The sequence below is a fragment of the Rhinopithecus roxellana genome, chromosome 12, assembly GCF_007565055.1.
Source record: "Rhinopithecus roxellana isolate Shanxi Qingling chromosome 12, ASM756505v1, whole genome shotgun sequence".
In the NCBI taxonomy this organism is placed as follows: Eukaryota; Metazoa; Chordata; class Mammalia; order Primates; family Cercopithecidae; genus Rhinopithecus; species Rhinopithecus roxellana.
Window position 1 is genome coordinate 112,212,175 of NC_044560.1, and position 26,687 is coordinate 112,238,861.

Sequence of the window (26,687 nt, forward strand, 5' to 3'; positions counted from 1 at the left end):
TGAAACTCCATCTCTACTAAAAATACAAAAATTAGCTGGGCGTGGTGGCGCGTGCCTGTAATCCCAGCTACTCGGGAAGCTGAGGCAGGAGAATCGCTTGAACCCAGGAGGTGGAGGTCGCAGTGAGCCGAGATCACGCCACTGCCCTCCAGCCTGGCGACAGAGTGAGACTCTGTCTAAAAAATAAAAAAGAAAAATAAATTTTAAAAAATCCCCCAGGTGAGGATGCTGTCTTGTGTACCACCATGTCTCTTGCACCTTGAACTGTTCCTGGCACACTGCAGGTACTCAATCAATATTTGTCAAACAAATAAATGAAAGTCAATGTTCACTAAGCCCTTGGGATTTGCTGAACCCACTTCTTCTGCCCCAAATCTTCAGTGAGTTCTATTATCCCCATTTTACAGATGAAGAAACTGAGGATGGGAGAGGGCCGCTCCCTTGCCCAGAGTCATGTAGCTGGCCTAGGATGGATGTGGAATCCTGCCCCAGCAGTGGTAAGTGGCCTGTCCTACCAGTAGGTTCTGCCAAATGGAGAAAATGGAGGTAGGAGTTCTGGTCTGTCAGGACCAGGGTGGGAGTGAGACTCTCGGCTGAAGGCTCACTACCTAGGTCCTAGCCTCTAATTCTGGGTGGGGTAAGGTCTCAGAATCCCCCTGGCCCAGCCCTGCCCGACAAGAGGAGCTAGGGTGTGGGGCAGGACTATAGCAGAGGGGCAGGGAGCCAGGGACACCCGACACCTCTGTGGTCTAGACTTTTATGCCAGCGCCTCCTGAGCTGTGAAATTCCCCCACAGAGAATAACCCTCTTGCTGTTCCGGGCCCTTCCACTGGTGGGGGATGGTAGGTGAAGGCACAGTGAGGACAGGCCTCAGCACTGGACAGGAGGCACCTCACAGCCCTATAAGCTATGTTCAGTGAACACCTACTATGTGTGGGCTTGGTGCTGTTCTAAGCATTCTAAGCACTTTACTAACATTAGCTCATTTAATTCTTCCTATAGGTGATATTATTATTATACCCATGTTACAGATATAGAAGACTGAGGCTCAGCATGGGTACCTTGCCATGATCACACAGCTAGAGGGTAAGAGAAGCTAGCTCTGCCTCCTATGCCACGCCTGATCCACTCTCCAATCCCTCCTCCAGTCCCCTGCCCCAAGCCATCAGTTAGGATGATTCCTATAGCCAGGGGTGTGACGTGCCAAAGGTGTCTCTTTACCCCACACACTCACTCTGGAACCAGGACAAGGTTTCAGTGAGGTGGACCTGGGTTCTAACTGGACCAGGGACTTTGCCTCCAAGCTCATTTCCTCATCTGTAAAACAGGGATCCAACCAACCGTAAGCCTGAATGGGCCGTGGTGGGGTCCTGAGGGGGTCAGGACCTTGCATCTAAATGTGGAGACCCCAGGGGTCAGGCCTGGAGTCTGCCTCCCTGCTGGGTAGCCTCAGGCGTGTACATCTTTGTCTCCACCTCATGGAGTCACTGTGAGAATAAAATGAACATCAGATCTTGGCACAGAGCTCAGTACGTACGTACTTGGTACTCACTACACGAGTTACTTTTTTCCCTCTATTTTTATGCAATAAGTGTAACATTTATTGAATACTTACTCCATTCCATCTGTGCCAGGCCCTGTTATAAGTAGCCACATTTATGAACTCCTTGAACCTGTAATAGCGGTTCTCAAAGTGTGGTCTGGGGCTGGGCATGATGGCTCATGCCTGTAATCCCAACACTTTGGGAAGCTGAGGCGGGAGGGATCGCTTGAGGCCAGGAGTTCGAGACTAGCCTGGGCAACATAGTGAGATCCCATCTCCAAAAAGAAAGAAAAAATTAGCCGGCCATGGTGGCTGACACCTGTAGTCCCAGCTGCTCAGAAGGCTGAGGTGAGAGGATGGCTTGAGCACAGGAAGTCGAGGTTGCTGTGAGCCATGTTTGTGCCACTGCACTCCAGCCTGGGCGACAGAGAAACCCTCACTTAAACAAAAAAAAAGTGTGGTCTGGGATGGCACCATGAGCATCCCCTGGGAACTCATTATAAAGGCAGAATCCCAGCCCTGCCCCAGACCTACTGAACCAGAAATTTGGAGGGAGGGGCCCCACAGTCTGTTTTTCATCAAGCCCTCCAGGAGATTCGAATGCAGCTCAAGTTTGAGAACCACTCCCTTCTAACAGCCCTGAGAGACAGGTACTGTCATTCTGCCCATTGCACAGGAAGGGGCACTGGAGCTCCAGGGGGTTCACCTGCTGCAGTTACACCACTGCTAGGAAGCAGGATTTGAACTCTGGCTCCCAGAGTCTGTCCCCGGAGTTCCTGCGTTGACCTCAGATGATGTAAAGCTTGTGTAAGATGCTGGGGGAATTCCAGATCGTTTCAGTGGCTATGGCCCCGGAACACAGACAGAGGTCCCCTCCCCACCACAGCAGGATCTGAGTGTAACAGGAGGCTCCCACCCACTCCCAGGGCCCCATAGGCACAGCCACAGCCACTTCTGACCCTTTATTGGGGCACTATCAGCCCCAAATAAATATAATACATTAAACCCAGAGCTGAGGGAACCGTGCACCCCAGGAGGCGCCCCCCACAACCTCAGCCGGGCAAAATAAGTTAGTGGGGGGTCTGCCAGAGGCCGGGCCAGCTCCCTGGTCTAAAGTGCATCTCGGTTCCGTGGCCCCCACGTCTGCACAGCCCCCGGTCGGGCCGTCGGGAGGGGCGGGTGGGAGATGCCTGGCGCTCACACCGTGCCAGCAGTGGCCGCCGAGGCTCTGTGTGTCCATCTGTCCATGTGGGGAACAGCTGCGTGGCTGGGGACCTCAGGAAAAGCTGGCTTCGGGCCGGGGCTGGGTGTCGAAGGGAGGATCTGACACTGTGATCCCTTGGTGCAGCTTCTCCAGCGAGAACTTCATCTGCGGGGAGGAGGTGAGCAGGGCTGGGGGTGAACGCTGGAGGTTGGGGGGTGATATCGCCCACCCCCATCCTGCCACTGAGAAACTGAGGGTGGTCTAGAGGCCATACTGCCCCACCCCAGGGTCCCTCAGTGAAAAGAGCACAGCCACGTTGCACCCAGTTTAAATTCTCAGAGGCAGCAGAGGAAGGGGCTTAGTGTGTGCCTGGCACCCCGATGGCCTGGGTTCAAATCCTGGCTCTAATCTTGTTACCTCAGTTAACCTCAGGCACGTCCTGTAACCACCCTGAGTCAAAATCCCCTCATTTGAAATACGGGTCTGTAACACATCTGCTCCATAGGATTATTTCAGGGTTCTGAAGAGCACTGAGAACCCGGTGTGCACTAAGTGCTCAGCACATGTTAGCTGTCACCATTACCCCCTCTGTGACCTCGGGCAAGCTCCTGAGCTCCTCGAACCCCTAGATGCCTCATACCGCCCACCTATGTATAAAACCAGGATAACGGCCGGGCACAGTGGCTCATGCCTATAATTCCAGCACTTTGGGAGGCCGAGACCAGTGGATCACTTAAGGTCAGGAGTTCAAGACCAGCCTGGCCAACATGGTGAAACCCTATCTCTACTAAAAATACAAAAATTAGCCAGGCGTGGTGGCGGGTGCCTGTAATCCCAGCTACTTGGGAGGCTGAGGCACGAGAATCGCTTTAACCTGGGAGGCAGAGGTTACAGTGAGGCAAGATCATGCCACTGCACGCCAGCCTGGGTGACAGATTGAGACTCTGTCTCAAAAAACTGGGATAACAAGAGCATCTTCCTCAAAGGCTGGCTGTGGGGATAAGGCAGTCATGCTTAAAACTTAGAACAGGCCGGGCACGGTGGCTCACATCTGTAATCCCAGCACTTTGGGAGGCCGAGGCAGGCAGATCATGAGGTCAGGAGATCGAGACCATCCTGGCTAACACGGTAAAACCCCATCTCTACTAAAAAATACAAAAAATTAGCTGGGTGTGGTGGCGGGCGCCTGTAGTCCCAGCTACTTGGGAGGCTGAGGCAGAAGAATGGCATGAACCTGGGAGGCGGAGCTTGCAGTGAGCCGAGATCATGCCACTACACTCCAGCCTGGGCAACATAGAGAGACCCAGTCTTAAAAAAAAAAAAAAATTGGAATAGCCCAGCCACAGGTAAGTGCTCAGTCTGCATCTACTGTGAGTACCAATCTGTGACATCAGCTCGGCACCCTTGGCAGTTTGAGAGGGAGGAAAATGATAAAAATTTAACTCAGGGCCAGGTGTGGTGGATCACACCTGCAATCCCAAGACTTTGGGAGGCCGAGGCAGGAGGATTGCCTGAGGCCAGGAGTTTGAGACCAGCCTGGGCAACATGGTGAGACTCTGGTCTCTAAAAAAATTTTTTAAATTGGCCAGGCGTGGTGGTGCGTGCCTATAGTCCCAGCTACTCAGGAGGCTGAGGCAGGAGGATCACTTGAGCCAGGAATTCGAGGCAGCAATAAGCCATGATCGTGCCACTGCACTCCAGCCTGGGCAACAGAATGAGACCCTGTCTCAAAAAAATAAAATAAAATAACGCAGGATGGGGGGCCCTGCTCACCCTCTCTGAGTGATGGGGCCTCAGCCTTCATCCTCTCCCAACCCCGTCCTGCCCCACCCTTCCAGTGTGAGCCTCTCCCAAGCTTGATTTCGGGGGGGAATGAGACTCCTAAAGATGAGCCTTCTGATATGGAAGGGTCTGATGAAACAAGGTTTTCACTGTCACCCACAACTTCAGCTCTGCTGGCCTTGGAAATGCAGGCAATGCCAGACTCTGTTTCCCAACCGCCTTCCCACTTCCACACCTTCCCCAGTGCCCAACACTTGCTCTGACCCACCGCAACTGCTGGCCTGAGTCTCCTGGGGCCTGAGGGCATTGCTGTGTGATGACATCACATTTATTGGGCATCTGCTTTGTCCCTGGCACTAGGCTCACACTCAGGACACCCAGCCCACATCCAGTGTTTCCTGTGGGCCTGGCACCACTCCCAATGTCAACTTGTCTCATCCTCACAACAGTCTTTGAAGTAGCATCAGTCATTATCCTGTGCACAGAGGCGGCCACGGCCACCATGGCAAAATCGCTTGCAAGACGCCACACACCGGAATGGGAACCTGGTTGTCTGAGTAGACATTGTCCCTGAACTACACTGGGTGTCTGGGTGTCTGGATCCACTCCGTTTTGGAGATGAGACCTCAGATCCTTTGAAGAGTCTCTCCCCTTCAGACCATGTGACCCCTTAGCTACCCCAGAGTGGGGTAGGGGGTAGAAGGACTACACCTGGCCTGCCCTGGCTGCTGTGATGGGTCAGGGGTGGGCCTGAGACCTCAGCAGGCAATGAGAGTAAGCGCCGTGGTCCCCGGTGCGGGGAAAAGTGTGGCCTCCAATGAAGCCAACCCTGGAGATGGGCACAGGGCAGAGTGAGCACGAGAGACTGACTCTTACTGCCATTGAGTGACCAAACCCAGCCGTGCCTAACGTGAGATGACTCTGGACTTTTCTCCAGGATGTGAGCCAGTCAATTCTTGCTTCCATCCACGCTTCCGTGCTTTCCCCTGTAATGCTGTGGGGTGGGGACTCTGAGTGGCTTCCTCATTTTACAGAGGAGGACACTGAGACCCGGAGAAGGGAGGTGCCTGCCGCATGATGGGGTTTCAACACAGGACCCTACAACCCTGTAGCCCCGGGCCCTGCCCGAGCGGCGCCTCCTACCTCATCCAGGAGCTCCACGGAGGCCCGCAGGATCTGCCTCCACTTGTGCACCTCCACGCTGTGGAACTGCTTCTGTAGCGCCAGGATCTCGGCCCACTCTGTGGCCGTCTGGGGGAACTTGCTGTGGGGATGCCGGGCCTGAGCAGGGCCTTGGCCTCCCCTAATGTGCCCAAGCCCCCCCATTTTCCCAGGCTACCCACTCACCCCTTGGCCAGGGCCAGGCTGTGCCAGGACTCAAAGGTGTGGGCTGTCCTTTCCAGGGACCAGAGGCGGTAGAAAAGCAGGACGTTGAGGGCGATGAGGATGATAAGGCTGGGGACAAGGGTCAGAGGTCAGGATTCCTGGGGTCTAGATGCTCTGAACCCTCCCATATATATAGCTACACCTTGTAGGGACACCTCTATCCCCCATTGCAGAGGAGGAGAATGAGGCTCAGAAAGGGTGAGACATGCCTAGGGTTGCACAGTCCATAGCAGGAAAGTCAGGGTTCAAATCCAGGCCTGTCTGATGCCCATACCCTTGACTGCCATGCCAGGTTGCCTCCCTGGGGGAGCCAGGGGGCATGGGGTGGGGAGAAGAGGCTGCAACAGGGGTGGGGTGCAGGGAGGGGAGGGCAGGGGGACTCAGGACCCTACCTCACACAGATCCTGCAGCAGCAGCAGTGAGGGGAAACAGAGAGATGAGCGCCGCCCAGCCTGCCCCCAACACCCCCAGCCCTCCTCGCCCTGGGCAGCTCTGGGCCGAGCGCACCATACCCCCTCACTGGATAAGAGCTGAGAGTTGAGGTTCAGAGGCTGAGCACGTAGCCGGCCTGACCCTCACCTCCCAGGATCTGCTCAACCCTGGGATCCGGCTTCTGTTTCCTCCCAGCGTCCTGCCCACCAACTCCTGCAGGCTTCTGGGCAGGCGTGTGGATTCTCCCTGCCCAAGCCCTTCTCAGCCTAGACGGTCTCCACCCTCTTAGGACGCCCATCCAGACTGCCCGCTGTGGCCTGGGAGAAAGCTGCCGCTGGCCTCCCAGGGCTGTCCCACTCCTGGCCCTGATCCCTTGGCCCATGCATCCTCCATCCCGGCCCAGATCACTGTGGTCTGCTGTCAGGTCTATCTTTTCCTCAAGATCACTGCTGTGTCCTCAGCATAGGGGAGGGCACAGAGAATGCAACATGCATAAATGACCTCACTGGTTAGGCACACCTCTCCTGTGCACCTAATTCCAGAATCTTTGTGTGCCTGTTCCTCCAGAGAGCCCCCCTTGATCCCTGCGTGAGGTCAGGCCCCTCTGATCTCCCATAGCTCTCCCTGGCTCTGCTCTTCTAGCAGGGAAGACTTCTCCATGACAAACCGACACATCCCAAACATTGCCTCATCTAATCCTTGCTGTGAGCAAACCCGCACTCCCACTTAAGCAGAGAGCCCAGAGAGGCCATGCACTTGCCCAAGGTCACACAGCCAGGAGGCAGGTTCAGGCCTGTGTGGCCACTGCTCCTGTCTCTTACTCACACGATGCTGATGAGAACCAGGGCATTGGGGATGCCTGCCCCGGGGCCCTGGTCCACAGATGGTTCAGAGAAGCGGGAGCTGAGGGAGCCTGCAGGAGAGCAGCTTGGAGTCAGATGGCCCGGCCCAGGCCCCCGATCCTCCGCCCACCCCGACCCGGCCCGGCCCCAACGGAACGCACCCGAGGTGTGCATGCCAGCCCGGGCACAGGGGTCAGGATCTGGGTGCTGGGGCCCATCCCCGTGAGCCCGCCAGCTCAGGGGCCGCTTCCGCCGCCGCAGGCCGGATAGCAAGCCCCGGGCATCCTTCCCGCCTTCCTCCAGGGACAGCTTCTCGGCCTTGGTGAGCTCTCGCTCTGCGTAAAAGAGGGGGCTCTGGATGCCCACACCTGGCCAGGCCATCCCCCAACCTGTGCCCTGGCCGGCCTTCTGTCCCTACCCAGATGGTGGAAATAGTCTTCAATGCCGCTCCACGAGTTCTTCTCAATGAGCGACTTCACCAGGCTCCAGGGCTGCTTTCGGTAGCGGATCTCAGAGGACACTCTGGGGTTGGGAGATCAGGGGAAGGAGGTCAGGGTCTGACTCCAGCCCTGCCTGTCCCATCGCCCAAGTTGAGTTCTTTCCTTCCCCTAATTCAGAGAGGGCCCCTTGTCACTCACAGACAAAACAGATGGGTTCCCTACCCTCCATGGCTTCCCTGGATACCCCATACACCACCCCGCTCAGCCCGAATGCCAGCCAACTCGGCCCTCAGTCCTTCTCCACCCATGCCCAGTACATGGGCAAGGCTCCAGGTGGCCTGAGCCCTGTCCACCCACTGACCGAAGTCTTAGCCAGACCTTGCCCCTGAACCTCTTCCATCCAGCTGCTGCACCCCAACTCCACATGGGCTCAGCTCAACACAGACGGCTGAGTCCCAAACTGACCTCCTGGTCTTTCCCCAAACCCATTCCTTCCTGCCATCCCCATCTGGGTCAAGGGCAGCTCTGTGATTATAGTGGCTCGGGCCCCACGCCTCGGGGTACTCCTTGAGCTCTCTTTCCCTCACCCCCACATCCAATCTCTCTGCAAATCCTGTCAGCTAAACCTACAAAATCTCTTCGGAATCTAACTCTTCCCCCTCCATTTCCCCACCCTGATTCAGCCTCCGTCCCCTCCAGCCTGGATGACCCCAGCAGCCTCCTCCCTGCTCCTGACCCTGTCCTTGCAGTCTATTCCCACCAGAACAGAGGCAGCCAGAAGGAGCCTGGGACCACCTGAGTCAGGTCAGCCCCTCCTGGCTCAGAGCCCTGGCCTGGTTGCCCTTCCCTCCAGGTAAAAGTAAAGTCTTGGCCGGGCGCGGTGGCTCAAGCCTGTAATCCCAGCACTTTGGGAGGCCGAGACGGGTGGATCACGAGGTCAGGAGATTGAGACCATCCTGGCTAACACGGTGAAACCCCGTCTCTACTGAAAAAATACAAAAAAACTAGCCGGGCGATGTGGCGGCGCCTGTAGTCCCAGCTACTCCGGAGGCTGAGGCAGGAGAATGGCATAAACCCGGGAGGCGGAGCTTGCAGTGAGCTAAGATCCGGCCACTGCACTCCAGCCTGGGTGACAGAGCGAGACTCCGTCTCAAAAAAAAAAAAAAAAGTAAAGTCTTCACCATGAGCCACATCTGTTCACCTTTTTTTTTTTTTTTTTGAGACAGGGTCTTGCTCTGTCGCCCAGGCTGGAGTGCAACGGCGTGATCACGGCTCACTGAAATCTCCACCACGTGTGGCTAATCCTTTCATTTGTTTTTCGTTTGTTTGTTTGTTTGAGACAGAGTTTCACTCTGTCACTCAGGCTGAAGTGCAGTGGCCCGATCTCGGCCCACTGTAACCTGCGCCTCCTAGGTTCAAATGATTCTTGTGCCTCAGCCTCCCAAGTAGTAGAGATTACAGACATGCGCCACCACCCCTGACTAATTTTGTATTTTTAGTAGAGACGGGGTTTCACCATGTTGGCCAGGCTGGTCTCAAACTCCTGACCTCAAGTGATCCACCTGCCTCAGCCTCCCAAAGTCCTGGGATTACAGGTGTGAGCCACTGCGCCAGGCCCCGGTTCACCGCTTTAATCTCAGCTCCTACTCACCCAGTCTTACTCCACTCCAGTCATTGCCCCCGCCCCTGCCTCAGGGCCTTTGCACCTGCTGTCCCAAATGAGTTGCTCTCAGCTCCTTCAGGTTCTTGGTGACAAATGTCTTTCCCAGTGGGCCCTTCCCTGACCAGCGTATCAGGTGTAAAAGCCTCCACGTCCTGCTTCTTTAGCCTGCCGTGTTTTCCTCGTTTCTCTCCATAGGCCTAACTGCCAGCGAATGCTCTGCAGATTTTCCTAATTATTTCTCTAGTGTCCAATTCCCTACTAGAACATGAGCTCCCTGAGAGAAGTAATACTGCCGGGCTTTGCTGTATCCTCAGAGTCTTGAGGTTCAAACACCCTCTGCAGATGGGAGGAGCCATCCCTGGGCCACTCTTTCTCTACCCTCCACTATTCGGAGCACAGGGTCCTCAGGAACCCCACGCTTCTGTTCCTCCACCAGGGTGGGAACCAACACTCTGCTGTTGACTTGAGAAGTGGACAGGAGGCCCTGGGGCCACCAGGGCATCGGGTGGAGGGGCCCAGTCACCACTCACCGGAGCCGTGCCTTGTTCCGAGCCAGACCCAGGATGCAATAGCGGTGGGCAGTGTAGAAGTAGTCCTGGTAGGGGATGCCCTGCGTCAGCACCTCGGAGTCCACCACACACCCGCCGGCCTGGGGGCCGCGCCGGAACAGCGTCTGCAGGGACAGAGCTGGGGCAGTCAGGGCCACCCCACCCACCCAGCTGCCCCACCTGCCCGGCAGCCCCGCCTGGCCCACCTGTGTCTCCACCACAGAGGCGCTCTTGGGGCCCAGTGGGTTGCTGATGGGGATGGTGTACGTCAGCACCCGGCGCTGGTGGCACTTGCTGTCCCCGCTCCAGGGGCTCAGGGTCACGTCTAGGGGAGGGAGGAGCAGCATGAGGAGGCCACACCCCAGTCCTTTGCCCACAGGCCACAGGAGACTCAGCCTTCTGGGAAGTCTCTCTCTGGGGACTTGTCCCAATCCATACCCCTCCTCTGTGTCCCCACCTTCCTTCCAGGAGCCTAAAACCTTAGCTGTTGGGTAGGGCCATCTCATCCACTGCTGCAGCCTCAGTTTCCCCCTCTGCACCCGTCCTGGCTTCTGCCCTGAGCATTGGACCTGCAATCTTTTGAACACCTTCTCCTGGAAGGTCCTTGGACCCCTCGAACCCACTGAGCTCCACACGGCCTCAGCATCTCCCCAAACCTGCTGCATCTCTCAGGCCCCTACTCGGGGTGGTCCAGGGTCCTCCAGGCTCCCACTGGAGCACCAGGCCTTGCCCTGGACACCCCCTAGTCAGACCCCTAGTTTGTTACCTACACCCAACCTCCTGAGGGTCATTCCTGGTTCAGCCCATCTTTGCCTGCCCAGTGCCCCTCCCAGCCTTCCCTTGAGTGTCTGGCCTCAGTCTCCTCATCTGGTCCAGGGGCATCTTGTTAAAGCCAAGCCTGACTGTATCCCTTCTCTGCCTAGAACACTCCATGGCTCCCCAGTATCCCTAGAACAGAGTCTGAGTGTGGTACAGTTTGGATAATTGTCACCACCCAAATCTCATGCTGAATTGTAATCCCCAATGCTGGAGGTGGGGCCTGGTGAGAGGTGTTTGGATCATGAGGGTGGATCCCTCATGGTTTGCTGCTGTCTTCATGATAGTGAGTTCTTCCGAGATCTGGTCATTTAAGTGTGTGGCACCTCCCCTCCACTCTCTCTCACTTGCTCCCCCTTTGCCTTCCACCATGATCAAAAGCTCCCTGAGACAGATGGGCATGGTGGCTCATGTCTGTAATCCCAGCACTTTGGGAAATTTGGGAGGCTGAGGCAGGAGGATCACTTGAGTTCAAGAGTTCGAAACCAGCCTGGCCAACATGGTGAAACTCCATCTCTACTAAAAATACAAAAATTAGCCGGGCGTGGTGGTGGGCGCCTATAATCCCAGCTACTCAGGAGGCTGAGGCAGGAGAATCACTTGAACCCCTGCTACTCAGGAGGCAGAGGCTACAGTGACCCAAGATTGTGCCACTGCATTCCAGCTGGGGTGACAGCAAGACCCCCGACTCAAAAATAAATACATAAATACATGTTAACGATCACACACTTAATGTCCACTCTGTCAGGCCTAGGCAGGGCTTGGAGGCCAGTGGGAGATCAGGATAGATGAACTCCTGTCCTTAGCACCTAGAATCTTTTGAGAACCACAGGAAACATCTATAAATAAAGACCACACACTACTGGCGTGGTGTGAGTTAAGGGCAGAGGCTGAGTATCTGGGGGTATATGGGATCTGAAGAAGGTCAGGGAAGGATGCCAGGAGGATATGAAATCAAAACCAAGTCCTGAAGAAGGAACTGAGGAAGGAAGGGGGTGGGGGCGGAGGAGCCCGGGAGAACAGCGTGGTATCAGTAAAGGCCCTGAGGCTGGAGGCCGACATTGGGAGAAGTCCCCTGAGGCTGGGACGGAGCAGCCAGGTATGGAAAGGGGCAGCCACAGCACTGGGTGAGACTGGAAGGGTTGACATGGGACCAGTCAAAGAACCTGGGAGGCTACGAAAGAGATTCAAGCAGGGGAGGAGCATGTAAGATGGGAGTTTCTCTTTGTTTCTTTTTCTATATTGATGAGACATGTAGTATCTCCTGCAGAGTCAGGACGACTGTGCCTCGTGTTGTGGGGCTACAAGGCCCCCAAAACTATGCTTATGTCCTAAAGGGGCTGGCGTGTCAGGCTGAGGAGCTCCGTATTAGGCCGTTTTTACATTACTATATATACCTGAGGCTCGGAAACTTATAAAGAAAAGAGGTTGGCTGGGCGCGGTGGCTCAAGCCTATAATCCCGGCACTTTGGGAGGCCGAGACGGGCGGATCACGAGGTCAGGAGATCGAGACCATCCTGGCTAACACGGTGAAACCCCGTCTCTACTAAAAAATACAAAAAACTAGCCGGGCGAGGTAGTGGGCACCTGTAGTCCCAGTTACTCGGGAGGCTGAGGCAGGAGAATGGCGTAAACCCAGGAGGCAGAGCTTGCAGTGAGCTGAGATCCGGCCACTGCACTCCAGCCTGGGCGGCAGAGCGAGACTCCGTCTCAAAAAAAAAAAAAAAAAAAAAAAGAAAGAAAAGAGGTTAATGGGTTCACAGTTCCACAGGCTGTACAGGAAGCGTGATGCCGGCATCTGCTCAGCTTCGGGGAGGCCTCAGGAGCTTTTGTTTGTTTTTATGGAGTCTCTCTCTGGAGTGCAGTGGCATGATCTCAGCTCACTGCAACTTCCACCTCCTGGGTTTAAGGAATTGTCCTGCCTGAGCCTCCAAAGTAACTGGGATTACAGGTGTGCAGCACCATGCTCAGCTAATTCTTTTTTTTATTTTTGTAAAGACTGAGTCCCATTATGTCGCCAGGCTGGTCTCCAACTGCTGGGGTGACATGACCTTCCCGCCTTGGCCCCACTCCTGCTTTTTTTTTTTTTTTCTTTTTGAGACAGAGTCGGCCGGGCGCGGTGGCTCAAGCCTGTAATCCCAGCACTTTGGGAGGCCGAGACGGGTGGATCACGAGGTCAGGAGATCGAGACCATCCTGGCTAACACGGTGAAACCCCGTCTCTACTAAAAATACAAAAACTAGCCGGGCGAAGTGGCGGGCGCCTGTAGTCCCAGCTACTCGGGAGGCTGAGCCAGGAGAATGGCGTAAACCCGGGAAGCGGAGCTTGCAGTGAGCTGAGATCCGGACACTGCACTCCAGCCTGGGCAACAGAGCGAGACTCCGTCTCAAAAAAAAAAAAAAAAAAAAAAAAAAAAAGAAAGAGACAGAGTCACTCTGTCACCCAGGCTGGAGTACAACAGCACAATCTCGGCTCACTGCAACCTCTGCCTACCAGGTTCAAGCGACTCTCCTGCCTCAGCCTCCTGAGTAGCTGGGATTACAGGTGCCCGCCACCATGCCCGGCTAATTTTTTTGTATTTTTAGTAGAGACGGGGTTTCGCCATGTTGGCCAGGCTGGTCTCGAACTCCTGACCTCAGGTGATCCACCTGCCTCGTCCTCCCGAAGTGCTGGGATCACAGGTGTGAGCCACCACGCCCAGCCCTGTCTCAGCCTCTTAACTTGTATTTATTAAACGCTTACTATATGGTATTGCTCCAGGCACTTTTCTAGTATGAACTCACTTAGATCTCACGATAACCAATAAGCCAGGTACTATTATCATACCCCCATTATACAGAAGGAGAAACTGAGGCACAGAGTCTCAGAACCCCTCCCAAGCCTACCCAGCTAGTAACAGGCAGAACTGCTTCTGGTCTCAGAAACGTTGCTTTTCAGCACCCCACCCAGCTGCACTGGCTAGCAGTGCCTTCCCCTGTCCTGGGCTACCCTTTCTCACCCCTCCCCTACATCTGGGTAACCTCGGCCTCTCCTTCATGCACCCACTGACCTGTGAACTTGCACTGCTGTAGGAAGCCCTGGAGGAAGGGCGAGTCCGAGAAGAGCATCTGCTGGAGCCGCTCAGCGCCCACATGGAAGACAGAGTTGATGAGGAGGCGGCCGGAGAGGTCAGGAAGCAGGGCAGCCAGGTCCGCTAGAGACAGAGGAGAGCTGGGGATGACAACTGCCTCCACTCTTCCCTCCCTCCTTGGGCCATGCCTCCCCACTCCCAGGCCTTGTAGGGTGCAGGGGCAGACCCAACCTCCTGGAGCAGAGCAGGACACTGACCCAGAGCCCTCCTGTGACTCAGGGATGGGCTGAGGATTGGCATGTGCTCCAGGTCCAGACAGTCAGAGCCACTGTGCTTGGTTCTGGGTGGAGAACACACCTAGGCCCTGAGACTTAACTCACAAGGATTCATTACGGGATAGCACGCACTCCTGGGAGCATCAGCCTAGGAGCACAGCAATTGGTTCAGGGGTGAGTGGGTGGCCCAGGTCTAGCTGATCAACCACAGTGATTGGTTCAGGGGCAGGCATGCTCTCAAGATGGCCCGATCAGAGCCAACCCTAGGGTGTCAGCTGTAGACACTGGGAAAAATAGGCTGCTCTCTCTCACTGGGCTGGGCTGGGGCAGGGCTGAGGCCATCTCTGCCCCATAAGACACAAGAGTAGAGGCTACCTGAGACTTAGTGGAGAGAGAAAATGAATATAATAATGATAATAGAAATACTAATAGTCAACCCTTACTAACTGGCCCAAGTGCTTTAGATGTATGGAATCACTTTATTCTCTCCCTTTGTTCATTTTAGAGACAGGGGTCTCGCTCTGTTGTCCAGGCTGGAGTACAGTGGTGCAATCATAGCTCACTCCTGGGCTCAAGCAATCCTCCTGCCTCAGCCTCCCCAGTAGCTGAGACTACACAGGGTGCATGACACCATGCCTGGCTAATTTTTTAATTTTTTTGTAAAGACAGGGGTCTCACTATGTTGCCCAGGCTTGTCTCAAACTCTTGGCCTCAAGGGATCCTCTTGCCTTGGTCTGCCAAGTAGCTGAGACTACAGGTGTGCACCACAACTAGCTTTTTCTTTTTTTTCTTTTTTGTACAGAATGGGGTCTTGCTTTGCTGCCCAGGCTGTTCTCCAACTCCTGGCCTCAAGCAATCCTTCCCATCTTGGCCTCCCAAAGTGCTGGGATTCCAGGTGTGAGCCATCGCACGCAGCCTCATTTATAGTCTCTGAACAACAACCCTGTGAAGTGGGTATTATCATTGTTAACCCCGTTTTCAGAGGAGGAAAGCAAAGCTCAGAGAAGTTACACAATTTGCCCCCGTGACATGGTCAGGAAGTGGTGTGACCAGGATCTGAATCCTGGCAAGCTGCCTTCAGTCTGTGCTTGTGTTCACCCTGCCATGCTGCCTTCAAAGCAGGGTAAAGACAGAGATTTCTAGCAACAGTGCCTGAACGCCATCCCGCCTGCCCCTGGATTCTCAAGTGCCGGCAGCTAATCCATCCCCTCTTGCTTAAGACTAAGAGAGGCTTGCAAGTACCGGAGGCAAATGAATCGGGCCCACCTGCCTCACCTTCCTCCCCAGTGGACGAAGAGGAGTTACTCGTGTCTGTCAACAGCTCCTCGCTGGGTAGCAGATCCAAGGGGCCCAGGGTGGTGGGCCCGTCAGGCTGGGTGGGCTCTGTGCTCGGGGGTTCAGCCACCGGGGTCACTGTCTGGCTGGAGGAGGCGTCTGGCTGGCTGTCTACCTGCTCCTCCTTGTCCTCCTCTGCCTGCAGAGAAAGGCCTGATGCAGCCTTGGCCACCTCCATCCCAGCCCCAGGGCTCCCAAGTCCACACTGGCCACAAGGATTCCAGAGCCTGTGCAGACCCTCGGTGGTGTGTGCACCGAGGGCTCGCGGTTGAGCTGCGAGTGGCCTGGGGCCACCCAGATGAGGGCCCCTCTCAGCCCCTGCCAGGCTTGTTTCAGATGCCCGGGCCATAAGCTTTCTTACCTGTCCTGTCCATTTGTCTGTCTGCTGCTTCATCTATCCACCCGTCTCCCACCCCTTCTGTCTCTCATCCTTTCTGTCTGTCCCCTCTTCCCTGTCTCTCTTTTCCTGTCTGTTCCATGTGCGTCTTCCCCTCCCCATCCCATCACTCCATCCAGGCCTCCCCTGTCCCTCTGTCCATTCCCCTCCAAATCTGTCAGGCTGTCCTTCTCCCACTCCACCCCCCCCCAGCCCTCCTGTCTCTTCCTATCAGTATCCCACCCCTCTTCCACCCCACCACTCACCCCATGGTCTGCGTCGCTGCTGGCTCGGGAAAGGTTGGGCGTGACGCGGCCACGGCGCAAACCCACTGGGCTTGGCTCCTGGCTTCGGTCAGCTGCCCCCGAGGAGGTGATGTCGCTCAGGGCGATCACATCTCCCACTTCCTTGGGGGCCCTGTGGGGAAGGGGAGGAAGCAGGACTGTTGTGTCCTTGAGACCCCACACACCCTCCTGAATCCCCCAGACTTCGTACAACCACCTCAGGTCCCCCAACACTCCAGTAACTCTGCACGCCGGCCGTCCTGTTCTCCCCCGAACCCTTCAACCTCCCTTGACCTCCAACTCACCCCAAACCGTTCAGCTGTAAGGGGCAGACATAGTCCTCATCCTCACTGGTGAGGCCCAGCTCTGAGCCATAGCACTGATGCACCAGGTGCCAGAGCTCGCGGGGACTCAGCGTCTGGAGAGGCAGGATCTGGGGTTGGCTTCCATCTCACCCCAGGCAGAGCCCGGCCCACCGCAGTTCCCCTGGCTTCCACAAGGAGGCAGCCACAATCTCCCGCACCAGACCTGGCCCCAGCACACGGGAAACCCCTGCTACAGCCCCTCCAGGCCCTGCGCCCAGAACTCAAACCTCCCACCTCCCAAGTCCCCACAATACTCTGGCCAGAAAATGTTCCCATTGTTTTTATAACTTTTTTTTATTTTTTATTTTTTGAGATGGAGTCTGGCTCTGTTGCTCAGGCTGGAGTGCAGTGGTATGATCTCAGCTCACTGCAATCTCTGCCTCCTGGGTTTAAGCGATTCTCCTACCTCAGCTTCCCAAGGAGCTGGGATTACAGGTGCCCACCACCACACCCAGCTAATTTTTGCATTTTTAGTAGAGATGGGGTTTCATCACGTTGGCCAGGCTGGACTCGAACTCCTGACCTCGTGGGCACCATGATCTGCCCATCTCGGCCTCCCAAAGTGCTGGGATTACAGGTGTGAGCCAGCACGCCCAGCCATGAATGTTCCCATTTTTACAGAGAACATGGAGGCCCAGGAAGGGGAAGTCATGTAGGGAAAGTCATGTGCTCAAGGTCACCAAGTGACTTGGTCAAGCCCTGCCAGACTCCAGGGCTGAGGCTCCCACCCCTATGCCATCCTGCCCGCCTGAATCTTTTCCCAGGTGTCCTCGGGAGCCTTGGGCTTTCAGCCACCCACGGCCAGAGTGGCTGAATGACAGTGATGGCAGATAACAGTAAGTGATCATAGCAGCAGACATTTGCCACCTTGTCAACTAGCCGCATTCTTCTAACCGCTTTACAGATGTGCTAACTCACTGTGTCTTCATAACCATCTGGAAAGTAGGTGCTAACCTCATCATCCTTTTAAGACAATGGCGCTGAGAAGTGCAAGGTGACATGCCGAGGTCCTGCCAGGAAGTGGCAGTGCTGAGATGTGACCCTACTCGGCTACTCTGCTCATAAGAGCTGACATGACTGCGTACTTATTCTGGGCACAATTCTGGGTGCTGTGAAGTGGGGATGGCTCCCATTTGACAGATGGGGTTCAATCACTTGCCCCAGGGGAAGGGGCTGGAACTCCGGGGCTCTGCCCTGTCCTCCTTAGGGTCTGACTGTGCTCTGTCCCTCTCTCAGGATGCTGAATGGGACCCTCAGCACTCCTGCCTGCCCCAGGGAGATCGGAGCCTCTGAGAAGGCAGCACGTGAGTGCCGCTCAGCCAGAGGACGGGGCTGGGGCTCTCTGAGGTGCTGTGGGCCAGCCATAGCCGGTATCCTATGATGACCACCCAACCTCTATCCACGCTCCACGCTCCCCCACTGCCAGCGGAACCTGGACTTCCTTCAGGGTGAAAATCATTCCCAGCCCCAGGGAAGAATTACGACAGTTTACACCAATTCATGTCCCTTTGCCAGAGACTCAGCTTCAGGGTCAGGTGGGGTCCAGGGAGGTGCTGCAGGGGCATCGGGCCTGGTGACCATGGAGAAGAGCTGGGCTGCCTACAGCTCGTCAAGTTCTGGGGTCCCTGGCTCCACGATCCCCCTGGGAACTCCCCATCCCCACCCAGGCCTCACCCAGGCCCACCTTTTCAAGCAGCGCATTCTGCCAGAGGCGGAAGATGAGGAGGAAGCAGCGGTCACGGGCCCCAAAGGAAGTGAAGAAATGCTGTCAGGGAGAGAGACAGAGGTGTGAGCAGGTTGGGAAGGGACCAGGACAGAGGCGGAGAAGCGGCACCCTCATCTGCGCTGACGCCACATCTTTGTCCTCATGAATCCACTAATTCACCTCTGCATTAGTTCCACAGAAGGTCTGTCCTGCACCTGGCCCTGCGCTGGACAATGCCAGAATCACTGGGATGGGGAGACGGCCGCTGGTCCTGTCCTTGGAGCTCCCAGTCCAGGGAGGGGACAGAGGCATCTCTAGACAGGGTCAGCCCAGAGAGGCTGGGATATCATGGGGGAAGCCCAGGGAACTTTCCCAGCCTCCTTTGCCACTAAGAATAGTCAGTTGATCTTTTTTTTTTTTTTTTTTTTTTGAGACGGGATCTGGCTTTGTCACCTAGGCTGGAGTGCAGTGGTGTGATCATGGCTCACTGTAGCTTCAACCTCCTGGGCTCAAGCCATCCTCCCGTCTCAGCCTCCTGAGTGAGTAGCTGGGACTACAGGTGTGTGCTACCACACCCAGTTAATTTTTGGGAATTTTTTAGAGACAGGGTCTCACTATGTTGCCCAGGTTAGCCTCAATCTCCTAGGCTCAAGCAATCTTCCCGCCTCAGCCTCCCCAAAATGCTGGGAATACAGGCATGAGCCACTGCACCTGGCCAGATCCACTTTTAACCAACAAAACACAAAGGGAAGTCTGCTGGGAAGTGTCCCCTACACCTGTCCCCCTTCTTGTTGGACTGCTGGTGAGAAAGCCATCTTGCAACCAGCGGACACAAGGCCACAATGACAGGGACAGGACACAGCATCGGGAGACTTACGAAGGGAGGGGCGGCTGAGGTGCCACATGCATGGAAGAGTTTTACTATTTCTGCTGTTCCTGAGCAGCTGTGTGAGGTGACAGGTTGCAGGGAAAGAGAGGAGAGGCTGGTGCAGGGATCAGGTCAGGGGTGATGGGCGCCTGGGCCGGGAGAACAGAGAGAAGGGGACAGCACGGAGAAAACTCAGGATGTAGAACAAACGGGGCTCTGCATGGTTGGGGGAGGTGGCCTGCTGAGAGGGGGGACCGCGTGGTCCCGTCACCGGGTCCTCCGTCACCTTCTCGCTCTCTGTACAGATCTGGATGGCGTTGGGGATCAGCTTGGCCGTCTTTTCCTTCTTTAGGCATGTCACTTCCTTCAGCTGGATGGAGATCTGAGGACAGCAGAATGGTCAATAGGAGCGGGGTGGGGCCTGGATGTGAGGGCCCCCGCCCCTGCACCCCGCCCTGCCGTGGGCTCACGGTGGTCTCCCAGCGGAAGATGTTGCTGTAGAAGCAGATCCAGTTCTCGGAGAGGTAGAGGCGGCCCTGGAGCAGGATCTCGCGCTGCAGGGCGCAGGAGTAATCTGAGAGTGGTCGGGGAGAGACAGGAGGACACCCGAGTCACAAGGCTGTGCTGGCGCCCGTGGGCTGGCAGGGAGTCACAGGGCCAGGCTAGGAGCTGGGACTGGGGTCCGGGACTCACCCACAATAAGGCGTTCTGCCTCGGGGAGTTTGCTGAACAGTTTCCGGAAGTCCTCATTACGCTGCTTGTAAGTGGGGCTCAGCATCTGAGGAAGTTTGGGAGGTGAGAATCTGGATGGGGGTTCACACTCCCAATTCTGCCTCACAAAGCTCCTGGAACCCCCTCAGCCTCTTAAGTCCCTGACAGATTCCAATGCACACAACACACCAGTAACCGCAGTGACAGCTGCCATTTACAGATTTCTTATGTAAGCCAGGCCCTGCACCAAGCACCCACCAGCATCACTGACTCATTCAATGTTCCCTCCAGCCTTGTAAGGTGGAGCTGCTTCTCAAGGACAGAGAGAGGCCCAGAGAGGTTAAGTAATTCACCCAAGGTCACACAGCACATAAATAACAGCACAGAATGTGACCCTAGGTCTGCACCCACTCCATCTCAGCACGTGCTCCTTGACTGCTGCAGCCTGGAGCTCCTGGCCCAGCACCCTGTCCTCCCAACCCTCCAGCAAGCCCCTTGCCCAGACACTTACACTGTACCAGCTCTGCATCTTCTGCAAAGGAAAGGAGAGGAGTCAGGATGAGCCCCTAGATCACCGCCAGCACCCCCAGCCCTCTCCCCACCTGGGTTTGCACCAACCTTGCTGTTGCGGATGAAGTTCCGGCTGCCTAGGCTCTGGGTGCTGGGGGTCCCAGGCACCCCACCCTTCTCTGAGGAGCTATCCGACCCCTTCTCCACCATGGTGCCTGGTTCTGGCTCAGGTGGGGGCCGGCTTGGAGGCAGGAGCTGCAGCCGCTTCCGGAGCGATGGGGAGCTGCTTGGTGTGCTCCGGCCAGAGTGGGGTGTGGTGCTGGGGGCAGGAAGAGGAAGAGAAGTGTTAACTGGAAGAAACAGGCTGGGGTTCGGGGACAGGCCTATTTTCAGAGGCCCACCCATTGATCCCTGAGTACACACCCATCCACCCAGCCATCCCGTTCCTCTTCCCAGCAGTGAGACTCAGAACACGCTCCTTAACATCTTTGTGCTACGGTTACTTCATCAGTAATTCAGGGATGATAAATACATGTTCTCATCTGGTTGTTTTGGGGCTTAAACAAACCAGGACATGTAAAGCACTTCCTTTATTTTACTTTGTTTTATTTATTTATTTTTTGAGTCTTGCTTTGTCGCCCAGGCTGGAGTCAGTAGCATGATCTCAGCTCACTGCAACCTCCACCTCTTGGGTTCAACTGATTCTCCTGCCTCAGCCTCCCGAGTAGCTGGGACTACAGGTTCCTGCCACCACACATGGCTAACTTTTGTATTTTTAGTAGATGGGGGTTCACCATGTTGGCCAGGCTGGACTCGAACTCGTGACCTCATGATCTGCCCACCTTGGCCTCCCAAGTGCTGGGATTACAGGTGCGAGCCACCATGCCTAGCACACTTTAATTTTTTTTGAGATGGGGTTTTCCTAAGTTGCCCAAGCTGGTCTCAAAATCCTGGCCTCAAGCGATCCTCCAGCCTCAGCCTCCCAAAGTGCTGGAATTACAGGCATGAGCCACCGTGCCCAGCCCATGTAAAGTAATTCTAACAGAGCATGGCACATAGAGAGCTCTTGATGACACCTGCTATGTTTTGTTTTATTTTGAGACGGAGTTTTTTGCTCTGTCGCCCAGGCTGGAGTGTAGTGGTGTGATCTCAACTCACTGTAACCTTCTCCTCCTGGGTTCAAGTGATTCTCCTGCCTGAACTTCCTGAGCAGCTGGGATTACAGGATCACACTACCATGCCTGGCTAATTTTTGTATTTTTAGTAGAGACACAGGTTCTCCATGTCAGCCAGGCTGGTCTCAAACTCCTGACCTCAAGTGATCTGCCCACCTCAGCCTACCAAAATGCTGAGATTACAGGCGTGGAGCCACCATGCCTGGCCTATACCTGCTATTTTTTTAAGTTAAATTCCTAATTCATACAACAAATATTTATTGAACAGCAACTTTCCATTCAGTTGTTGGAGCTAAACCCTAAGCATCTTTCTTATTTTCCTCATCTCTCATTTCAAAATCTATTTCCATTATTTATTCTTATTTTTATTTTTAGAGATAGGGTCTCGCTGTCACCCAGGATGGAGTGTAGTGGCACAATCATGGCTCACTGCAGCCTCAAGCTCCTGGGCTCAAGAGATCCTCCTGCCTCAACCTCCCGGGTAGCTGGGACTACGGGTGCACCCCCCTGCACCAGCTTTTTTATTTTTAAAACATTTTTGTACAGATAGGGTCTAGTTACGTTGCCCAGGCCGTTCTCAAACTCCTGGCCTCAAGTGATCCTCCCACTTTGGACACTACCATAGGTGCTGGTACTACAGGTGTGAGCCACTGCACCCAGCCCTATTTCCATTATTTTTAGTTTGAGATGGAGTCTCGCTCTGTTGCCCAGGCTGGAGTGCAATGGCACGATCTCAGCTCACTGCAACCTCCGCCTCCCGGGTTCAAGCGATTCTTCCGCCCCAGCCTCCCTAGTAGCTGGGATTACAGGCACCCACCATCATGCCTGGCTAATTTTTGTAGAGACGGGGTTGCACCATGTTGGCCAGGCTGGTCTTGAACTCCTGACCTCAGGTTATCCGCCTGCCTTGGCCTCCCAAAATTTTGGGATTACAGGTGTGAGCCACCGTGCCTGGCATCCATTATTTTTATTATACCCATTTCTCCCTGCTCCAGCCTCCATCACCTCCAGCCTGGACATCCCAGCAGCCTCTTCCCTGGTGTCCGACAACCAGAGGGGGCCTGTAACTGTCTGAGTCAGGTCTGAGCCCTGCCCTGGTTGTAGCTCACTCCAGGTAAAAGCAAAGACCTCACCCTGGTGTGGTGATTTGGCCCTGGAACCTTGCTGACCTCCCTCTCCCTGTCCTCCCTCTACCCTGGCCATCCCAGCCTGCTTTTGTCCCTAAGCTCTCCAACCTCATTCCCATGCTAAGGCCTCCACACTAGTAGTCTCTCCACCTGAATGTCCTTCCATGGCCCGGCATCACTGGCTCTGTCCCCTTCAGCTCAAATGCTCTCCTTCCCCATTATCCAGCCTAAGGCAGTCACCTCCATTGCCACACCTCAGGTTATCTAGAGTGTCCTGCTTATTTATTGTTTGTTTACTGTCTACCGAGACTGTGACCTTCAGGAGGTCTTGGTTACCACCCGGTCCCTAGAGCCCAACACTCTAGGCACATAGCGAATGCTCAATAAACACCGGAGGCTAAATGAATAATCTGCACACTGGCTGCAGCTGGCATCAGTAGAGCCCACCGGACACAGCTCCTGCCCTTGGGGAATGAGCCCTCTGGTGGGGAGGCAGACACTGAACAAACAGGACACTCCCAACTTGACTGTGCAAACATGAACTGTAATAAGGACTGTGGGGATGGCGTCGGGAACCTTAAAAGGACATTCTTTGTTGACTCCTTATCATGAACTATGTCAAGCTCTCCGTATGATTAACTGTATTATTTCTCAAGCCGGTGCCTTTGATACTATTAACCATGCCTGCTTTACAGAGGAGGAAAGTAAATCAAAGCAGGAAACCACTTGCCGTAGGATACAGGCCTGGCTTATTTCTTTTTTCTTTCTTTTTTGGAGACAAAGAGTCACACTGTCGCCCAGGCTGGAGTGCAGTGGCACTATCTCAGCTCACTGCAACCTGCGCCTCCCAGGTTCAAGTGATTCTCCTGCCTCAGCCTCCCGAGTAGCTGGGATTACAGGCACCCGCCACCACGCCTGGCTAATTTTTTGTATTTTAGTAGAGACAGGGTTCCACCACGTTGCCCAGGCTGGTCTCAAACTCCTGAGCTCACGCAGTCCACCTGCCTCAGTCTCCCAAAGAGCTAGGAGATTACAGGTGTGAGCTACTGCACCTGGCCACAGGCTTGGTTTATTTCAAGGCAGGATTCCCATCTGGGGGCCTCGATGTATTCTGGGGTGCAGGTGAGATTCCCTCCACCACCTGGGGCAACTCAAAATTGTCTCTCTTAACTCCAAGCCTGAATACATGCCATTCTGTCTGTCCAGACCGTAGTTCCTCTTTGTCTAGTAAATCCTTATTTGCCTTCAGGACTTTGGCTCATGCGTGACCCCACAGTCCCCTGGGCAGCTCCCATCCCAGACTACTCTGGGCCGTCACTCTCCGAAGACAGGTCCAAGTCCCTCATGCATCTGTGGGTCACTGCTCTGTCCCCAGCACAGTGTGGGACAGGATGCAGGGTAGGCATTCATGTAACACTTGTAAAATAAATGTGTGGAATAAAATAAATGAATAAAATAATTAAATAGCCAGTGGCCCAGGCCACTGCTTTTCCCCTGGGCCATCCCAGCAGCCTCCTCCCTGGTCTCCCTGTTCCGATCCCTACCCCCATCTTCAGTTGGAGGGAGCCGGGGATCACCTGAGTCCATCAGGGCCCTCCTGCCTGGTCTCTCTCTGCCCTCATCAGCCCTGCACTCCCTCTCCCATCTCCTGCCTTGGCCGGTGCCTCTGCTCAAAATGCCCTTCCTCCCAGACATCCAAATCCACAGGGCTCCCCGACCTCCCTCAGGTCTCTGCTCAGTGGACACCTTCCCCACCTCCCTATTTAACACCCCCTACCCTGCCCTCCCGATCCCCCTCCTCCCTGTTCTCTTTCTGCAAAGCGCATCTCCCTGCTGCCTCCCGGGACCTTCAGTACTTCCCCTAGTTCTTATCCATCTCTCCCTACCGTACCCCCCACCCACGATGTGAGTGTCCCCATCACCTAGAGCAAGGCCTGGCGCACAGGAGGTGCTCCGTGAGCACTTACTGTTGAGGATGGCCTGGGTGATCGGCCCTCCTCCCCCACCCCTCATAGAACTTGGTGCACGACTCCTTGGACCCGCAGGTCTCCGGGGCAGCAGCCTGGAGTGTCGGCCCCACGGTCCAAGGAGCCTCTAGTCAAGTACAGCCGCGTCCTTTCCATGTGACCCTGAGCCAGGGTCTGAAGCCTCCTGTGCCTCCGTTTCCTCTTGGGTATGATGGGAATTACAGTGCTCACCTCCTAGGGTTGCACAGAGATGGAGGTGAGGCAAATCCACAAAGCCCAGTAACTGAAAGACACCTTAACTATGCTGCTTCTCCTCCCGCAGGGACTGGCGGACTAAAATGGAGTGTACAGCCCGGCTGCCAGCCCAGTGCACCACTGTCCATGACGCTCTGCTGACCCTGACAGGGACCTCACAAGCACTCTGCCTGATGTTAGGAGCCTCCATGACTGACCCTCAACTCCAGCCTGTCACCTCTAAATACCGTGCACCTGCCACAAGGAAGTGAGCAAAGCCAATACAAGTCCCTGCCTGCAGGGACCTGATGCTGTAACAGGGAAACACAGACCATCAGTAAGAAAACAAATGAGCAGGGATGGCGACCTCAGACACTGGTAAACACCATAAAGCAATACTGCTCAGAATGGTCCCCAGAGAGCAGCAGGCAGGACTTGGAAGGTGTTCAAAAGGCAGAGTCCAGGACCACTTCCAACCTCCTGAATCAGAACTGGGGTGGGGCCAGAGATTCTGATGCACATTCAAGTTTGAGGACCACAGAGATAAGGGATGGGACAACTAGGGGGGCAGAGATGCTTTTAAAATTTTTTTAGAGACAAGGTCACACTCTGTCACCCACTCTGTCACTGCGGTACACTGGCGAAATCATGGTTAACTGCAGCTCCGAACTCCTGGGGTCAAGCAATTCTCAAGCCTCAGCCTCCCAAGTCACTCCAGGATCGAACTCTTGGGCTCAAGCAATCCTCCAGCCTTAGCTTCCCAAGTAGCTGGGACTACAGTCTCACACCACCATGCCTAGCTGAGTTTTAAAGTTTTTGTAGAAATGGGGTCTTGCTATGTTACCCAGGCTGGTCTCAAACTCCTGAACTCAAGTGATCCTCCCACCTTGGCCTCCCAAAGTGCTGGGATTAAAGGCATGAGCCACTGTGCCCAACCAATTTCTTTAGTAAGAGTCAGCAAAAGCCTCCCTGAACAAAGCCCACTTGTTCACCTGAGGACAAAGAACAGATGTGGCAAAGGCTGGGAGACTGTTCCAGGTGCAGAACATCAAGTTCAGGGACAGGACTGAGCCTGGCAGGTCTGAGCATGAGTGAGGTGGCCAGTGGGGCTGGGGGAGCAGTGGAGGTGCACAGGCCTGGTGATCCTGGTCAGGAGTTTGGCCTCACCCAGACAGCACTGGTGAGCAGGGAGGGACTCTTAAGTATCAGGGACCACATCCTACCCTGCCTGCTTTTCTCAGCCCTCTAGCGTGAAACACAGACCTGCCCTACTTTCCCACAACCACAGGTCTAGGGGCAGGGCCTGGGGGAAGGAAGCCTGAGGAGAGGCTCAAGGCACACAGACAGGGCAGGGACCACGCCCCCAGTTTTTGCTCCAGGGCTGGGCAAAGAGGAAGTACTCAAGGGCAGGCCCTGGGGTTGCCCAACCAGGCTAGCTGAAGGCAGAGTGAAGGGAGGAGCCTGGGGGCTGTTATAGGGGTGGGGAGACTCGGAAGGGATGGGGTTTTGCTGCAGCAGACACCTGACCTCCAACTTCCTAGGCCCCAATGGGCCTAGAGCTGCCTCTGGTCAGAAAATGGCAGATGCATCCACAGGTGTGCATAAAAGGGACCCTCGGCCGGGCGCGGTGGCTCAAGCCTGTAATCCCAGCACTTTGGGAGGCCGAGACGGGCGGATCACGAAGTCAGGAGATCGAGACCATCCTGGCTAACACTGTGAAACCCCGTCTCTACTAAAAAATACAAAAAACTAGCCAGGCGAGGTGGCGGGCGCCTGTAGTCCCAGCTACTCGGGAGGCTGAGGCAGGAGAATGGCGTAAACCCGGAAGCCGGAGCTTGCAGTGAGCTGAAGTCCGGCCACTGCACTCCAGCCCGAGCGACAGAGCGAGACTCCGTCTCAAAAAAAAAAAAAAAAAAAAAAGGGACCCTCAATGGGAGTCACACAGTAGGTGTCAGGGGTAAACTGCATTTCCCTACAATTGCAAGGAGTCTCTTTCCTCTCTCTCTCTCATATGCACACACACACACAC

General features: G+C 55.2%; 1 protein-coding gene across 4 annotated transcripts in view; it reads right to left on the bottom strand.

Annotated features, from left to right (window-relative positions):
* Positions 1 to 2,490: 2,490 nt before the first annotated feature.
* Positions 2,491 to 26,687, bottom strand: part of GRAMD1A (GRAM domain containing 1A) — a 32,582-nt gene continuing 8,385 nt past the window's right edge. For 2 of the 4 annotated variants that reach the window (XM_010369358.2, XM_010369360.2), the window contains 18 exons: positions 20,264 to 20,474; positions 20,157 to 20,177; positions 19,628 to 19,712; positions 19,405 to 19,508; positions 19,221 to 19,316; positions 18,046 to 18,126; positions 16,302 to 16,414; positions 15,979 to 16,129; positions 15,277 to 15,475; positions 13,706 to 13,849; positions 10,047 to 10,165; positions 9,823 to 9,965; positions 7,608 to 7,711; positions 7,351 to 7,524; positions 7,173 to 7,260; positions 5,877 to 5,984; positions 5,673 to 5,793; positions 2,491 to 2,912 (listed from right to left, as the gene is read on the bottom strand). In XM_010369358.2, coding sequence (XP_010367660.2) covers positions 2,820 to 2,912; positions 5,673 to 5,793; positions 5,877 to 5,984; positions 7,173 to 7,260; positions 7,351 to 7,524; positions 7,608 to 7,711; positions 9,823 to 9,965; positions 10,047 to 10,165; positions 13,706 to 13,849; positions 15,277 to 15,475; positions 15,979 to 16,129; positions 16,302 to 16,414; positions 18,046 to 18,126; positions 19,221 to 19,316; positions 19,405 to 19,508; positions 19,628 to 19,712; positions 20,157 to 20,177; positions 20,264 to 20,474 — 2,155 coding nt within the window. In that variant the 3' untranslated portion in view covers positions 2,491 to 2,819. Of the gene's footprint in view, positions 2,913 to 5,672; positions 5,794 to 5,876; positions 5,985 to 7,172; positions 7,261 to 7,350; positions 7,525 to 7,607; positions 7,712 to 9,822; positions 9,966 to 10,046; positions 10,166 to 13,705; positions 13,850 to 15,267; positions 15,476 to 15,978; positions 16,130 to 16,301; positions 16,415 to 18,045; positions 18,127 to 19,220; positions 19,317 to 19,404; positions 19,509 to 19,627; positions 19,713 to 20,156; positions 20,178 to 20,263; positions 20,475 to 26,687 lie in introns of all 4 variants that reach the window. The other 2 variants (XM_010369357.2, XM_010369359.2) reach the window with 1 other exon arrangement.